This window comes from Panthera leo, chromosome A3 (genome assembly GCF_018350215.1).
Source record: "Panthera leo isolate Ple1 chromosome A3, P.leo_Ple1_pat1.1, whole genome shotgun sequence".
In the NCBI taxonomy this organism is placed as follows: domain Eukaryota; kingdom Metazoa; phylum Chordata; class Mammalia; order Carnivora; family Felidae; genus Panthera; species Panthera leo.
In genome coordinates, this window is record NC_056681.1 from 24,711,670 (window position 1) to 24,729,541 (window position 17,872).

A 17,872-nucleotide genomic window follows, 5' to 3' on the forward strand; every position below is an offset into this window, starting at 1 on the left:
CGTCTCTTCCTCTAATATAAACAGTGGTGCCGCCTCATGTCCATCGTAAACAACCTTCTTCCCTACTGCCTGGCACCCGGATTTTTTTTTGTATTAACCCAAACCCCTAACCCCAAATATCCTCAAGATCCCCTTTCCCTCATGTCCACAAGTTAATGTTCACAGATTCATTATTTCTTTGTGCACATCCATCGCCATGTTTGTAAGCCTTCTGATCCTAATAAAAACGGGGCAAGGACCTTTGTTTGGGCCTCTTGTCTTTTCCTGGACATTAGCCATTTCTTGCTTTAATCCTGCGTCTGCTCTTTTGCTGACCAAAAGAGAACTTTAGACTTAGAGTCTATGACAGATGCACTATTCAATAAGTGGTGCTGGGACAACTGCTTATTCATATGGGGAAAAAAATGAAACATAATTTCTACCTCTTACTACATACATATTTGAATTATACAACTTTGGGAAGACAGTACAGGAGAGATTCTTTACGACCTTGGGACATATAGATTTCCTAGAACAAGACAAAAACTCCCACTAATCCGAAGGAAAAGAGAAAATTGATTACATTAAAACTAAGAATTTCTTACTTATCAAAAAACAACAGAGAGAGGGTGAGAAGACAAACCACAAACCCAGAGAGAGATACCTGCAACACATATGGTTAAAATGTGCAAAGAATTCCTGTTAATTGAAAAGAAAAAAACAGTCATCTTTTTTTAAAATGGCAAAGACATGAATGTAACTTTTACAGAGAAACGATCATGATAGGATTCATATGAATAAATAACATATGAATAGGTGCTCACCCTCATTAGTAGTCACAGAAATACAAATTAAAACCACAATGAGAGATCATTTCGTACCTGCCAGGTTGGCAAAAAATAACAATATTATAATAGGATGTGCTGGTAAGGAGTTAGAACAAGAATTTTTATCTAAAGTTGGTGGGAGTACAGACTAATACAACCGTTTTGAGAAACAGATTAATACTATCTAGTTAAGTTGGACATGAGCATATCTGAAGAATGTTAGAGCAGTATTATTTGGAGTAGAAAAAACTAGAACTCAATGCTCATCAACAATTCATTATTATTTTTAATGTTTATTAATTTATTTTATTATTATTTTTTTAATGTTTTTGTTAACGTTTATTTATTTTTGAGACAGGGAGAGACAGCATGAACGGGGAAGGGTCAGGGAGAGAGGGAGACACAGAATCTGAAACAGGCTCCAGGCTCTGGGCTGTCAGCACAGAGCCCGACGCGGGGCTGGAACTCACGGACCGCGAGATCATGACCTGAGCTGAAGTCGGACGCTTAATCGACTGAGCCACCCAGGCGCCCCTAATGTTTATTTATTTTTGAGAGAAAGACAGAATGTGAGCGTGGGAGGGGCAGAGAGAGGAAGACACAGAATCCAAAGCAGGCTCTAGGCTCTGAGCTGTCAGCACAGAGCCCTGTGCGGGGCTTGAACTCACCAACCGCTAGATCATGACCTGAGTCGAAGTCAGATCCTCAACCGATTGAGCCACCCACGTGCCGCACCCATCAACAATGATGAATTAGTAAATTGTGGTATATTCATACAATGGATGATACACAAAATAAATAGACCATAGTTACAGCATCTATGTGAAGGACTCAAACACAATGTTGAGAGAAAAGCAAGTTGCAGAAGAATATATACAGCATGATTTCACTTACACAAAGGCAAAAACAGTCAAAACTAAACAATGTGCTGTATAGGGATAATCACATAGGTAGTAAAACCCGTTACGAAAAGCAAAGGAATTTAATAAGACAAAATTCATGGTAGTAATAACTCCAGGGGTGGGGAGCAGGGGCCTGTTATTGAGAAGGGAAACAGGTGGCTTTCAGGGCAAGGCAGTGTTTTATGGACACATGGACCAACTTGATAGAAGTGGTCACAACAGCCTTAAGTGTGGGTGAGATGGCACAGGCAGAAGGAGCAGAGTAAGAGGAAAAAGGAACATCAGCCCTTGAGAGCACTAGAGAAGAAGGAAGTTGCTAAGGTCAGAGAAGGAACTAAGTGAACAAGAATAACTACTGGGAGGAGAGACAGGAAAGTGGAAACCGAGGGCATGTTGTGTGTGCTGCTGGGAGCTGGGAATGCAGGCTGAGGCGCATCTGTTGGATTCAGCTAGGATCCCTGATGCCCTTAGCTGCAGAACTTTCAGCAGAGGCCTGGGGGTAGAGGCCACACACCTGAGAAATGAGTGGGAGGTGTGGAAGTGCAGATCCAGAAAGGGGCAACTCTGAAAAAGTTTGAGAAGGGGAGAAAGAAAATGGATGGCAGCTGGGGAATGGAGTGGGGGGGGGGGGGGAGCGGGGTTCCTTGAAAGATGTGAAAGGGTTTTCAGGTGGCCAGTTAAAATCACAAGTAGATACATTTTCACACCCATCAGGTCAACACAAATTTGTTAGGCTGACAAGTGACGACAGAGATGTGGAAAAACAGGCCCTCTCAAGATACTGCCAGTTGGAGGGTAAACGGTGAAACTACCTTGGAAAGCAATTTGGCAATATCTAGGAAAGTTACTAATGTGTCAGCCCATAAACTCCAGCTCTAGGTGCATTTCTGCGCCAGAGACACCCACACATGTGCACTAAGAAACAAGTACAGAAACGTCCATTGCTCCAGTATGTATGCAATAGCGATAGACTGTATATAACTTGAGCAAATAGAACAGATAAATTAATCATGTCATGTGTACAACGAAATAATATCCGGCAGCAAAAGCAAAAATAAATACATTTAAGCTATATACGTGACTTGTACAAACATAGTATTGACAGAAAAAAGCAAGTTGCAGAAGGCTAAGTACAGTATGGTACCATTTATATAAAAGTCAAATACAGAAAGAATTCTATGAAACGTTTGATTTACACATATGTAGTTAAAGTACTAAAATGCATACAAGTTTACCTAAACTAAGGATAGTGGTTACCTGGAGGGGAGCAGGGTGGAAGATCTGGGGTGTGCTAGGTACTTGACATATTGCAACTTTACGTATAATCCATGTGGTGTCATTTGGCCCATTTTACTAAAGAGAAAATTGCGGCTCAGGTAAGTGAACTGGTTAGAACGGCAGTTCCATTCAGTTTTGACTTCGGATTTCCAAGCTGAACGAATGAAAGAAAGAACGGCCTCAGGTTTGCTCTCAGGCCTCTCCCTGAGCTCCCTTCCAAACCCAGCGTGGACAAAAAACGGTTTTTCTCCCTAGCAGGGATCGAAGTCTGTTCCGGTCCCGGCCCCGCCCCCTTGCGTTGGGCCCCGCCCCGGACCACTCAGCTCTAGCGGGATCCTGAATATGCAAACTAGAGGAAGATATTTAAAGGCGCCGGCGCCACACACAGGTCCCTGCTCAGCGCCGCCCTTCCTGTGCGAGTCTGTAGCCCCAGGCCTGGCCCCTTTCGCCCGTGTTCACCATTCTGTGCGGAAGCACTGTCAGCATGTCAGACAAACTGCCCTACAAAGTCGGTGAGTTTCCAGGAGTGCAGCCGGCCGGATCGACTCCGCGCCCGCTGGGGGCCTGTTGGGGAGGCGGCCGCGGGGCCGACGCGGGGCTCTCAGGACCCCTTGAATCGCTGGCTCGGCGCGATCGTGGTCGCGCGAGGCCACCTGGGGGCTGGAGTTCTCACGTCCCAGCGAGGCGGTAGTCAGAGGCGGCCACGGACTGCAAGTCCCGGCGTGCCGCGCGAGGCCCGGTGCAGCAGCGCGGGCTGCGGAGCCGCCAACTGGCGGCGTGTTGCGCTCGGAAGAGCCTGGGACTGGCGGGGACCGCGCACCTGGCCACGGCCTGGGACCTTTGGCACCTGCTGGGACCTACTCCAGGAGGCCACGATCCTGGCAGCTGGGTGGACCCGGACAAGTGCCCACCCCTCTCTGGGCCTCCTGTAGGGAAGGCGAGGGCAGTGGAGTCCCTCAGGCGTGGGAGGAGAGGCCTGGAGAGCGAGCCTGAGGTCGGCACTAGTCCCCTCACAGGAGACTTTGGGTTCGTTACTCAACCTTTAGGGTCACTCTCCTGGCCGACAGTGACAGCCGTGCAGAGAATCTCTAAGAAAACTTGGAGTGCTTAGAAAAATCCTTGCAATTTATCAGTTAAACTGATAGTTAATGTTCACCGGGCAGTTTACTGTGGGATGGGCACCACCTTCTATCTTTATTGTAGATTAATTCATTTTGTTCTCACGACTTTTTTGGAGAAGGGACTATTTCTCATTTTACGATGAGTATACTGAGACACAGGAATAAAGGTACCTTGCTCAGGATCTTACAGCTGTGAGTTGGTCTAGCAGGATATGAATGTAGGCCTTGTTTGCCTCTAAGCACACCTTTTCACCACTGTATATAAGTGAACACACCTGGAACAAACCTAATGAACTCTCAGCACAAACTTGTTCAGGCTGCTAGCAGTTTTTAAAGTAAATTTAAGACACCGTTAGACCTGGAGAAAGGCATCAGTATTTATGGAGCACTTGCAGTGTATCTGCTGATTTGTGTGTTTACAAGATAACCTTTGGAGGTGGACTTTATCCCATTATACAGAGAAAGAAACTGAGGCACTAGTAGGATGGACTTGCAAAGATTCTGTAGAAATAGTAGCTTATCAAGTGGCCAGAATAGACCGTTGTTCCCATGAAACTGAAGTACAGAAAGGTTAAGTCAAGGGCACATCAGTGCCTGAGCTAGAATGTGGGCTCCTCATACTGTGGAGAGATCAGCCGGTCAGGGTTGAGGGCATTGGGTTATGTGGGAGGAGGTAAGGCTGCATTTGGAAGTAGGGGAGTTGGGTGGATAGAATTGGAGGAAGGAAGCTGCCATCAGGAAAGGCATTTTATGCCAGACCTTGCCCATATCACATTTTTTTTTTTTTCCTTTTTTAAGTTTATTTACTTTGAGAGAGAGAACATGAGCAGGGGGGTGCAGAGAGGGGGAGAAAGAATCCTAAGCAGGCTCCACACTGCCAGCACAGAGCCCCATGCAGGGCTTGAACTCATGAACCGTGAGATCGTGACCCAAGCTGAAATCAAGAGTCAGATGCTTAACCTACTGATCTACCCAGGTGCTCCCCACATCACATCTTTAATCCTCAGGGCTCATAGCAAGGTTAGAGATTATTATTTCCATTTTACAGATGAAGAAACAGGCTCAGAAGGGGTATTGGCTCTTCCTCTTGGTTTGCCCTAGATAGGTGCTCCTGCAACTTCTATAATTCCTTAGCAACCTGGGCACCAAAAAAACCCAGAACTTGGAACACTAGACCCTCCTCCGTGCCCTTGGAGTTGAAGGATCTATGGAAAACTCAGGGGCTGGCATGCCTGTCATGAGGGCAAGTGAAGGAGTTATTTTTAGCTGGAGGAACCTGTGGTGGCTGAGGGGATGGAGCTTAGCAGGATAGGACAAAGCCTATTGTCTGCTATTGCTGGGCCCCTCCCATGATCTTTGATCCTTGAGAAGGGCCTCTGTCTGTAGCTCTGACACCTCTGCCTGGCCACCACCCCCACCTCTGCCATTGACTGGCTGTGGAACCTGGGGTAAACCCCTCTCTGGGCTCTTTCTTCATAGGTAGATGCAAATACTGGGTTCCCATTTGTTTTGTTTCTTGCCGCCCCTGTCTTGTGCCAGCCCCTTTCATGGACCCCCCTCTTATTCCTTTTTAACAACCAGGAATGGTTAGTAGATGTTTGCTTTTCTCTGTGCCAGGCCCTGCTGAGCACTGGAGATACAAAGGTGACTAGAGGATAAGTATAGGACAGACATGGATCTGGATAATGTCATGGTATTTTCTCCGTTTTGTGAGATCTGCACATTTATCTGTCTGCATGGCCACCTCCCCAGTTCTAGTCTTCCTCCTCCCTCTCTGGTCTCTTGCTCCATAGACACATGCAGCAACCAAAGGGGTCTTTTCAAAAGACAGATCTGGTCATGATACTCCCCTTAAAACTTTGGAGCTTCCCACCTCACTGGGACTAAAATCCTGACTCATCCTCTTACTCACTCTACCAGTAGAGTCACCCTGGTGCACTCTCTGTTCCTCCAGCAAGAATATATACACCAAGTTCTTTGTTGTTTCTAGGTTTTTGTTGAATATCTACTCTGTGCCAGATACTATATCAGGTGCTTGGGGAAGAGCCTTCCAAGCTAAGAGAATTGCTTGGATTAAAGCCCTTAAGTGGGAATGAATTTAGCTTCTCTGAAGGAAGGCCGTGTGGTTGAGCAGCTGGTGAGGAGAAAAAGGGTGGAGAGGTGGGGGAGAAGGGTGGGCAGTGAGTAGTTAGGATTTTATTCAAAAGTAAGGGCAAACCAGTGGAGATTTGTTTTTTACTTAAGCAGAAGAGTGGAGGTGATGTAACTTAAATTTTAAAACGCTTCTTCCTCTGGCTTCTGTGGGAAGAATAGCATGTGGGAGCAGGGAGACCAGTGAAGAGGCTGCTTCAGTGATCCAACGTGGCAAGATGTGTTGGGACGTTGCAGATGGGTTGGAAGGGGGCGAAAGGGGAAAAGAGGAATCAAGAAATCTTAAGGTTTTGTCTGGGGTGGCTGGTTGAATGGTGGTTTCATTTCCTAAAATGGGAAGGTTGGGGGAGTAAAAGTTTGGGAAGGAGGACCGGGAGTCCCAGGGGCTCAAACCCAACACATAATACATATAGCTGGTCATCCAAGTAGAGATGGTGAGTAGATAAGTTGGATTATAGGAGTCCTAAATTCAGGGGAGAAGTTTGGGCTTGAAGTTTGGGTAGGAGCCATTGCTGTAGGGAAGGTATTTAAAGCCTGTAATGTAATGCTCTTCTGGAAAGAGGGAGATGATGGAGCCCTGAGGGCTTGGAAACATTACAGTGAGTTATAGGAAAAGGAGCCTGGAAGGCAGGAAGAAAACCACAGAAGGATAGGCATAGAAGCCAAGAAAAGACAGGATATCAGAAGGAGGGCAAAATTCATGGGAGCAGTGCTTCAGGGAGACACGTGAACATAGATAGTCGACCATTAGATGTAGGATTAGGCCAGTTTTGGGCGACCTTGGGAAGAACAGTTCACTGGAGTAGTGAGTTCTGCAAGGAGGTGAGAGTACATGGGATCAAGCCCCACCTAGCAGAGACCACTCTCTTGTACCAAAAGAATGCTTGGTGTGTAGCTACAGATGAGGACCAATGGATTCCATGGAGGAAACATGGCATAGCTCTGAATTCTTCTCAGTGAATTGTGAAGTGAGGTCATTAGTTGATAAGGAGAGGCATTAGAGGTTTGGACAGAATGGAAAAGAAGAGTGAATTTACTATGAAAATGTGTTAGGATTGCGGAGTGTCCCCGTGAGACTTATGGTCTTCATATGGTGATTTTCCTCCTGCTGGACTCTCTGGCTTGGGTGCAGTGGAAGGTTGGGTTTAACCAGGGTGGGAGTTTTGCCAAGGAGTTCTCAGAGGAGACAGTGGAATCTGAACCTGTGGAAGAAGTTGAGAATAGGAAGGTGGTGTGGTGAGGGACTCTGGAAATTGGTAGGATTAATGCATTAGAGGTTCTGACCTGACTGACTGTACTCTTATTGGAGTTAGGGCTCCAGAGGGAGAGAGGATTGGAAAGATGGGACATGGCCAGAGTTGTTTGCTTGAAATCAAGGTTTTCAAAGGAGAGTAGCATTGGTAATGGCCTGCCAAGGTGGATGGGTGGGGGTGGGGCCAGAGGGTGATAGGGGAAGGGGGTTGTGTGTTGAGGCACTGTGGGAGTAAGTCCCTCCCATGGGGGAGGAATATTTCATCTCTGAATGCACAGTAGTTCTACAGTAGGGGGCAGACTGTTTTAGTTTTATTATTTGTTATGAAATTCTCTACAGTCCTTTCCCTCCACCCACCACCTCTTTGGGCGATTGGCAGGATCCGAATTTCCCTAATAATAAAAATCACCAGGAGTCCCAGCTCTCTTCCTAGACCTATTGAATCTTTTTTCCTCAGGGAGATGTTACAAGTATGCCTGATGACTGTATCGGGGAAGTTTGCAACCACTGACCTACAGAATGGGTTGGTGTGGCTGGGAGAGAAAGAGGGTGAGATTATTAGAAGAGTATTGAGATGGTGAGAGAGCATTATAGTATCCTTCTTCCTGTCTGAGAATTTGGACAAATTTGAAACATTTGGGGTGGCAGATAGAAGCCAAAACTTAACCCTCATAACTAATAGCATCAAAGCCAAAGGGTGTAGATTAGGGTTGAAGTCCGATGATCCTGCTAACAAAAGGCCAAATTCAGTAGTTACTCTCCAGGTACAGGCAAGGTGAGCTTAGGTAGGTATGGAAAAACTGCTTCCTGTAGGCTGGCTGGCTGCTGCTTGCTTGCAGAAGAAGGGAGAGCTGAACTGAGCATGCCCTTTGTTCCTCTCAAGTTTACCAATCAGACAAGGCACTCTGCTTCCCTTAGGGCAGAGAGGCCAACAGTGTTAGTTACACAGGTGAGTTTCCTCCAAGTGGAAAGAAATCAGTCTTGGAGAAACAGCATTTTCATATGGTCAAGGAAACGAAGCAAATGTGTTTAGCCCAAGGCGTTGGAGGAAGTCACTGAGAATGATGACTTGGAAGATGGAGCACAAGGAGCTACAGTCTTTAGGAAATGAGGAGGTTGGTAGGTGGCAGCAGAAAGGGTAGTGGGAGGTACGTATAGGTTGATAGCTAATTAAAAAAAATTTTTTTTAAGTCTTTATTTTTGAGAGAGGGAGAGAGAGAGAGAGAGTGCGAGCCGGGGAGGAACAGAGAGAGAGAGAGACACAGAATCCAAAGCAGGCTCCAGGCTCGAGCTGTCAGTGCAGAGTCCGACGTGGGGCTGGAACTCCTGAACCGTGAGATCATGACCTGAGCTGAAGTCAGACGCTCAACCAACTGAGCCACCCAGGCACCCCGATAGCTAATTTTTAAGGGACACTTACCTGCGTTGTAATTTTCACATACCTGTGTGATTCTTTGATTAAATGTGTTCTCTCACAAGGCTGTGAGCTGCCTAATTTAGTGTTTTGTGTCCACAAGTGGATAAGTGAGAGTGGTGGTGCTTTGTGGTTGGTGGGATGAGGCGGCTCATGGAAATCCCGTCCACCTTGGCCCTGCAGCCGACATCAGCCTGGCCGCCTGGGGACGCAAGGCCCTGGACATCGCGGAGAATGAAATGCCGGGTCTGATGCGTATGAGGGAGATGTACTCAGCCTCCAAGCCGCTGAAGGGCGCCCGCATCGCTGGCTGTCTACACATGACTGTGGAGACAGCTGTCCTCATTGAGACCCTCGTAGCTCTGGGTGCTGAGGTGAGTCCCTTGGCATTTCTGGTGTGGGGGCAGGGGAAGTCCAATGTGATGTCCCTTCCGGTTGGCAGAGGCTCCAAGCTTGTCACAGTGCCACCACCCTTTGTGGTGACTATTGTTATGCATATTTCCTCCCTGACTGGGAAGATAGTTTCTGAGTTCCCTCAATTCACATCTTCCTGATTGAGGAGCTCTGGTAGGAAAAACTCAACACCAAGGGCCTACTGAGTCCTCTAAGGACTGGTTCTCATTGGCCCTCCCAGGGTCATGTGCCTGCCATGGACCAAACATGGTGCCGGAAGGATGGTGTGCTCTGATTGTTTCAGCCTGGGTTATAAGTACCAACAGCTGGCAGCTCTTCCAATCTGTCTGGGAGTTTTGGAGTAAGATGGTTTCCCAAGATGGGGCAGGGAAGAGCAGCCAAAACCAACTGAGTACACCAAGGCTCATTCCTTGGACCTCTTATTTCAACATTCACACCCAGTGATGTGATTTTGTGGCCTTAGATACTGTCTGTATGGTGCTGACTCCCAAATATATGTGTTAGCCTGGACTTCTCCCTGAAACTCCAGACTTCTATATCCGGCAGCTGATGTGTCAGTCCTCTCCACTTAGAGATCTAGTAGACTTCTTAACCTCAACATGGCCACACTCATGATTTCCTATTCCCCTCTTCTTCCTTCAGTCTTCCTCATGTAAGTAAATGGAAACACCAGCCTTCTAGAACCTGGGATCATCCCTGACTCCTCTTTCTCTCTCACCCCAACAACTAATCCTGCAGCAAATTCTGTCCTCTCAACCTTCAGAATGTACCCACCTTCTCCTCTACTGCTACCATTGCGTTTCTTGCTGAATTCTTACAGCAGCTTTTTCACTTGTCTCCTTGCTTCCCGGTGGAGCCATTTACCCTCCACATAGTACCACGTGATGTTTTAAAGCCTAAATCAGGTCTTGTCAATGCTCTGTCTCCCATCTACTCATCAGTTGTCCCTAGCCTATGGTTGAAGAGTCAGCTGGGACTAGATCCTGAGCCTCTCCCTTCTCTGTCCACGGCTTTGCTTTATCCCTGTCCCGTGATCCCAGTGCTTCTGAGCTGTCTGTGACCAGCAGCCCTGTCTTGTTGGCTGTTGTAGGTGCAGTGGTCCAGCTGCAACATCTTCTCTACCCAGGACCATGCAGCGGCTGCCATTGCCAAGGCTGGCATTCCTGGTGAGTCTTGTTTGTTGCTAGGGGTTGTGAGAATGCATGAAGGGGCTCTGCTTCTCCCTGTTTGGTTCACTGACTCCTACTGTGGCAGGTTTTCCCATGGCAGGGGAGAGAAGTCATGGTCGTAGAATTCTAGTCTAGTGATTTAAGGAAAGAGTTGTTTTGTCCCACTATCATCTAAAATCCTATGGAATGCACTTACTGGCCCATCTCAAATCATGTAACCAGGAAGGGTGGGATCTTATGGTTGGGAACCACACGATGTTACAGAGAGGAAGTTCCTTAAAGGAAGGATGTAGGTCTATTTCCAAAAGAATCAGGGAGGGATACTGGGTAGAAAAAGAGCCTCAGAGGTCCATTGCCTAGGGTCTGATGGTCTAGGAACCTGAGGAAAGACTATCACAAGCTGCTAGAGAAACAGGCACACATCTGCCAGGGCTTGGGGAGGGGAGTGGTTAGCTCTGATGGTGATTAAATAGGACATTCACAATTCCTTCTAACCAGCCATAGGTAGAAGGAAATGGATGGAGGAGGACCGTTCCAGACCCTGGACTGTCATGTCTTCCCCTGCTCCTCAGCCTTATTTGGGCTCCATGACCCTTCTTTGGGAAGAGCCTTGTTTTCAAGACCATTGTCTGCTTTAGTCTGGGGGAGTGGCATCTGGGCCTCCTTGGCCACTGTTGTTTGCTCACAGGAGATTCTTGAGAGGCCCATACCAGTGTCCCAGTCTGGGCTGGCAGTCAGGAGTCCTGGATTCCGATGTCTGTTCTGGAATGCCCATGCTGCGTGACCTAGGCACATCTTTGCTCCTCTCTGAGCTGTAAATGATGGGTGATAGTAATGCCTGCCTCAGAGTGTTTCTGTGAGGAAAAACTAGATGGTGTATAAGGCAGTCAGAATAATGTCTGGTACAGAGAAAGTGCTCTATGCATAGTAGCTGCTATTTGTCACTTTTTGGCCAGACTTAGCCTGGGACAACCTACCACAGAGACTGCTGGGCAGTGCAGAATGACTCTTGGACCTTGGCTCATGGGTCCACTTGAGTGTGGGTCAGTAACGCTGTAGCACCTTTATCCCAGCAGTAGGCATTGTGGGTGGGAGCCCTGGTCACTAGGTTGAGGTCCCAGTTGCTGAGGCCCAGACAGAAAGTGGTAGGAGGGAAATGATTATTTCCAGATACCTATATCTTGACCTCCATCTCACTTAATCAGTACCATTGGAGGTGAGGAAACTGAGGCTCACAGAGGTGAAGTGATTTGCTCAGTCACTCAGCTGATGAGTGTAGAACCAAGATTTGCACTCAGATCTATCTGGTTCTAAGTTGTGTTCTTTTCATTGCCTGAGTCCTCAGAAGGGCTGGAGGTGGGAATTAGGTAGGTTACAGTGGCCCTGCTCAGGTGGTTTCCTGGAGCAGGCACCAGTGGGGAAGGCCAGGCCCTGATGTGCTGTGCCACTCAAACTCCAGTGTACGCTTGGAAGGGTGAAACAGATGAGGAGTACCTGTGGTGCATTGAGCAGACGCTGTACTTCAAGGACGGGCCCCTCAACATGATTCTGGATGATGGAGGTGACCTCACGAACCTCATTCACACCAAGTACCCACAGCTCCTGTCAGGTAAGTGCGGCAGGTGGGTGGGCAGGGTGTTGGTCGTTCTTGCCCATGAGAAAGCAGCAGGCCTGGCAGGACTCCCTACTGCCTCGAGCAGCAGATTCTGTGGAAGATGGGAGGATGGCAGGCTCCTGCAGACATGCTGGGGCCTGGCCTCCTGATTTCTGATGGTGTGGGGCTAGGTGGTGGTGGGTGGGGTGGGGTGGGGGGTGAGGGGAGGCCTGGCTAAGGTCTGGTTCAAGGGCAAGCATAGGCCAGGGCAGGGAACAACTGGGAAGGAGTCAGTTTTGCTAAAAGCAGTGTGGGGAGGAATGTAGAGGAGGTAGTGAGTGCAAAGGCCCTGAGGCAGGAAAGGATGGACTATTCAGGAAACAGAAAGGAAGTCAGCATGGCAGCTTCCTTCACTGGGTAGAGTTGCAGGATGTGGCTGGAACTTTAATCAGATTCAACAGACCAAGAGAGAAGAGTTGGGCTTGATCCTGAGAGCAAAGAGAAGTGAGTGGATGGTATTTAAAAGATTTCTCTGAAAATATATACGTTAAAAATGACTGCTGGCCCCTGTGTAGAAAATGGGTTGTGGCTGGGAGACCATGCAAGAGATGATGGTGGTGGGGACTAGGGCAGTGGCAGCAGGAATGGAAAGCTTGGGATTGCTGGGAGATGGAATCCTTTGGCCTGATGATGGTGATGGCTCTTCTTGCCTGCTAGTCTGGAGGATTGGGTGACTATGGTATCAGTCATGGAAATGGGAACTCAGAAAGAGGAGCAGCTTTGGGGGGTAAAGATGAGGAATTTGGGTGAGTTGAGGTGTGGGTTTTCTGAGGCTCTTGTGGCCTCATCCCAGAGGCACCCCGTTGATCCCTTGGGAAGTCCCTTCCTGGCCTTGGGCTCATTCCCTCCGTTCTTTTTCAGGCATCCGAGGCATTTCTGAAGAGACCACAACAGGGGTCCACAACCTATACAAGATGGTGGCTAACGGGAAGTTGAAGGTGCCTGCCATCAACGTCAATGACTCTGTCACCAAGGTGAGTCCGTGCGTCAGTGTCGTGTTCAGCTGTTGGTTCCCATTGCAGCTTAGTAGCCTCTGAAGAAAGGTCCCTGTGAAGGCTGCAGGCTAGGGACTTAGCCTTCATTTGAGGGGGGTAAGGGAGTTACAACTGAGGGTAATAAGTCCATTAAAGAGGGAAAGAACTGTACAGTGAGTTTTAGGGCTGGGCACCAAGAGCTTGAAAGTGAAGCAGGTTCTAAGCAAGTCTCTCCTAGCAGTTGATCCTTAGGAAGCCTTCTAGACTGGCATAGGCTAGGGAGAATGTCTTGGGCTAATCAGAGCAAGGGGCATATGAGTGCATTAGCTGGTGGGAAAAAGTGATCAGTCCAAGACCCACTAGGCCAGGATGCTGAGAGTAGGTCTGAGGCCCAGGGGCCTTGCCTGCCCCCATCACCCCTTTGCCCCTCTTCTTTCAGAGCAAGTTTGACAACCTGTATGGCTGCCGGGAGTCTCTTATAGATGGCATCAAGCGGGCCACAGATGTGATGATTGCAGGCAAGGTGGCAGTGGTAGCCGGCTATGGCGATGTGGGCAAAGGTTGTGCCCAGGCCCTGAGGGGTTTTGGGGCCCGCGTCATCATCACGGAGATCGACCCCATCAATGCACTGCAGGCTGCCATGGAGGGTATGACAGGGCGAGGGTTGGCTGTCAGCCACTGGGGCCAGAGGAGGGTCAGGGCCACCCTGGATGACCCGTGGACACCATCTCTGCACAGGCTATGAGGTGACCACTATGGATGAGGCCTGTCAGGAGGGCAACATTTTTGTCACCACCACGGGCTGTACTGACATCATCCTTGGCCGGTAGGTGCCAGGTTGGGGGTCTCAGGGAGCAAAGGAGGCTTAGGGCTGCTCTTTGTCCCTGATGGTCTTCCATGGGTTGGCACTCCCCAATAGGCACTTTGAGCAGATGAAAGATGATGCCATTGTGTGTAACATCGGACACTTTGATGTAGAGATTGATGTCAAGTGGCTGAACGAAAATGCTGTGGAGAAGGTGAACATCAAGCCCCAGGTGAGAAGCCTTAGCAGGGTGGGCAGATGGGAGACTGTGGGGGGACATGACTGTGGGCTAGTCACCAAGAAGGGTAGATGAGCAGGCTGTGGCAACCTGGGCAGTGGGATGAGGGAGGAAGAGAGCCCGGTTTCAGGGCCACTTAAAATCTTAGGGTGACACCAAGACATCCCCATTTTTTAAAGCACCCAAGATGATTCTGCTGGGCAGCCAATGTTGAGCACCACTCCATTCAACTTTTATTTAGCATGGTGGTTGAGAACATGGGATCTGTCCTTAAAATGTCCAGGCTCAAACTGCAGCAACTTAACCCTTTATTTATTGATTTTTTTAAAGTTTATTTATTTTGAGAGAGCACTCACATGCACATGCACACACATGCACTCACACGAGTGGGGGAGGGGGAGAGAGAATCCCAAGCAGGCTCTGCACTGTCAGCACTGAGCCTAGTGTAGGGGCTCAATCTCATGACCTGTGATATCATGATCTGAGCTGAAATCAAGAGTCGGATGGATGCTAACCAACTGAGCCACCAAGGTGCCCCACAACTTAATCCTTTAGTTTCTCTTAACTTCTTTAGTTTAACTTCAGTTTCTCTATCTGTGAAATGGGGATAATAATAGTACTTATAGGGTTGTTATTAGAATCAGATGTGATAAGTACACACACACACACACACACACACATATAGTTTGTGTGTGTGTATATATAACATATAGTATATGTTCTTAGCCTGTGGGATTAATGATAATTATTAGCTAATACTTACCAAGTGCTTACTATCTGCCAAGCCATATGTCAAGTACTTTACTTGTTCAGCTCATTAAATTCTCACAGCAGACCCATGAGATCTCTAGCTCAGAGTTGCTTAATAAATATTAGCTCTTATTAATTGTGAGTGCCACCCACTTGCTGGAGGTTGTTCTAGGACAGTCCAGGCCCTTCACAGACACTATTGGAGGCAGGAAGGCCTTTCTGAACAACAGGGTAGGATAAGGCAGTGGTGGACATTGGCAACAGTGCCCTACCAACCCTCACTGCTGCTTTGCCCACTTGCAGGTGGATCGCTACTGGCTGAAAAATGGGCGCCGTGTCATCCTGTTGGCTGAAGGCCGGCTGGTCAACCTGGGCTGTGCCATGGGCCACCCCAGCTTTGTGATGAGCAACTCATTCACCAACCAGGTGCTGGCACAGATAGAGTTGTGGACTCACCCTGACAAGTACCCTGTTGGGGTCCACTTCTTGCCCAAGAAGGTGGGTTTGCATCTCTACCCTCTTAGAGGTCCTCACAGTGTCCTCCACAGGGCAGAAATCATTCTCTACATTTAACAGAGGAGGAAACTGAGGCCCAAAGCAGGGTATGACTCCCAGTGAGTCGCTGTCGTCATCTGAAGGTTTGACTGGGTTGGAAGATCCACTTCATGTCCATGTTGGCAGGTCTCAATTCCTCACCACATGGGTCTATCTGCATAGGGTTGCTTAAGTGTCGTGATGAGATGGCAGCTGGTCTTCCCCCTAGAGTGAATGATCCACAGGAAAGCAAAGGAGGAAGCTGCAAGTGCCTTTTAGGACCTTGTCTCCAAGTCCCATGACATCATTTCTGCTTTATTCTGTTCATTAGAAGTAAGCTACTCAAAGGGTGAGGAATTGGGCTCTACCTCGTGATGGAAAGGGTATTATGAATTTATGGACAAAGAACTTAAGGATATATTTTAAAACAGTCACAACCATTTTAATCTAAAAAGGAAGTCTTGGCTATGTAACGGAGGAGTCTAAGATTCAGACACTGGATCCAGGGATTCGTCTTTCTCTTTGCCTTGACTGTTTTCTTCTTTACATTCACTTCATCTGTCAAATAGACTTGCCACTGGTGAGCCGAGACTGATATTCTCACTGTTTAAGATTCCCTCCCTTTTTAGGAATTGAACAGTCCTTGTCTCTACCTGTCATAGAATATATGTTCTGTCCATAGATATATTCCAGAGGAGCATTTGGTTAGTTGCTTGTGTTGGTGGAGGGTGAGGAAAGAGATGTAGTTGATGGTCCAACCAGGGATAGTTGGAGGGGAGTATGTAGCATGGTTCCCTCTTGAGTAAAGGGAGCCGGGCAGCCAAAAACAACACATCCGCTGAACTGGCTGTGAGGATAGAATGAGGTAGTATTTGTAACACATATGACAGATAACTCCCACAGAATACTTCTTGTCTCTATTGGTAGCTGGATGCAGGTACGGGGTCACACAGCATGGCACTGATTCTAGGTCTTCCCTGTGTTTTTCTCCAGCTGGATGAAGCAGTAGCTGAAGCCCACCTGGGTAAGCTGAATGTGAAGCTGACCAAGCTGACTGAGAAGCAGGCCAAGTACCTAGGCTTGTCCCGTGATGGCCCTTTCAAGCCTGATCATTACCGCTACTGAGAACCAGGCTGTAGTTTGCCTTATAGTTGCTCGCTATAAGGTGCTGGCCTTGCTGGGGTTCCACTTCTCTTCATCAAGAGCAAATGGCACCAACTTTGAAATAGGTTTGCTAATGTCCCCCATTGACTTCCTGGGGCTGGTCACTCAGTCTTTAACCTCTGCTGCTGTATCTCGCATACTGCTTCAAGTGTGGCATCGTGAATTGAGAAGCCCCTTCTGAAGCCCTGGTCATGATAGAGGTACACAGGAGATAACCGTAGGGAGCCATGAGCAGAGGGGTTTTGGAACTGCTCACTCAGTCAGTCCTTACTTAGGTTAGAAGTTGGCAGTGGTAGTCACAAAACCCATGCACTTTTCCATCTAGGCCCTCCCCTGACCTATGGCCTTTATATTCATGTTCTAATTTACTGGTTCACTGGTTCCTCAGCCCATGACTGATGAGAATGAACTATATCAAAGGGCAGGGAGGAACTCTTGGGAGTTTGTCCCTGAGAGCCTGGCTTAGTGCTGGACATTCTATTGTTTAAGAGGTTTCTCAGAACAGTGAGGTCAGTACTTTCAGTTCCTATTTTACAGAGGTTAGAATATAGTGTTATAGGAAAACCAAAAAAGGACAAGAGATGTGACAGCCAGAAGTTGAGAGAGGCCAGAGAATCATAAAAGCAGGCAGAGATCTGCCACCTCTTTGTAACATGATGGCTCCTATCACAACCCTGGATCAAAAATATTAATTTGGTTTATAATGTTTAATTAATGTTTATAATGTTAAAAGAGAGCAAGAAAGTGGGTAAATTAAAAATTTGGTGCCTAAAAGAATTTTGAGTCTTTATTATATAGGTAATCCACAGCCAACAATATATGGCATGAGTAAGGAGTAATAATAGTTCTGTGCTGATGAAGGCGAGGGGTTGTTCTGCAGTGTAGGGTGATAACGGCTGCAGATAAACTCTTGGGCTTGGAAGAATGAGTAAAGTGAAGAGAGAACTCTGTCTCTTCAGGTATGTCTCTTATTAAAAGCCTGTTTTTTTAACCTAAAGACTATCATTTAATAGGTGAATTTAGCCCACTTATATTTATTATAATCTCTATTCATATTTTTTCCTCTACCTTATATTTTTCTGTTCCAATTCATATTTCCTTTTCTCCCCATTTACACTTTGGGTTGATCCAGTTCTCCTCTCCTGTCTCCTGTGTGTGTAGGTGGGGGAGGGACTATTATTTATTGAGTACCTACTGGATGCTGGGTATTTTGTAGTTGATTTTCTTTATTCTCACAACAAGCTTA

At 47.5% G+C, this 17,872-nt stretch overlaps 1 protein-coding gene across 3 annotated transcripts; it reads left to right on the forward strand.

Moving 5' to 3' along the window:
• The first annotated feature begins 3,359 nt into the window (after positions 1-3,359).
• AHCY (adenosylhomocysteinase) lies at positions 3,360-17,403 on the forward strand. Of its 3 annotated transcripts, none has more exons than XM_042931181.1 (10): positions 3,360-3,498; positions 9,108-9,298; positions 10,429-10,504; positions 11,967-12,116; positions 13,023-13,135; positions 13,575-13,782; positions 13,874-13,961; positions 14,055-14,172; positions 15,232-15,426; positions 16,456-17,403. In XM_042931181.1, exons 1-10 carry the CDS (start codon positions 3,471-3,473, stop codon positions 16,585-16,587), a joined length of 1,299 nt encoding a protein of 432 aa, XP_042787115.1. In that variant the 5' UTR covers positions 3,360-3,470; the 3' UTR covers positions 16,588-17,403. The 3 variants fall into 3 exon arrangements, with proteins under 3 accessions (XP_042787115.1, XP_042787117.1, XP_042787116.1); XM_042931183.1 differs by lacking the exon at positions 3,360-3,498 and adding an exon at positions 3,792-4,012; XM_042931182.1 differs by lacking the exon at positions 3,360-3,498 and adding an exon at positions 3,792-3,980.
• Positions 17,404-17,872: the final 469 nt, after the last annotated feature.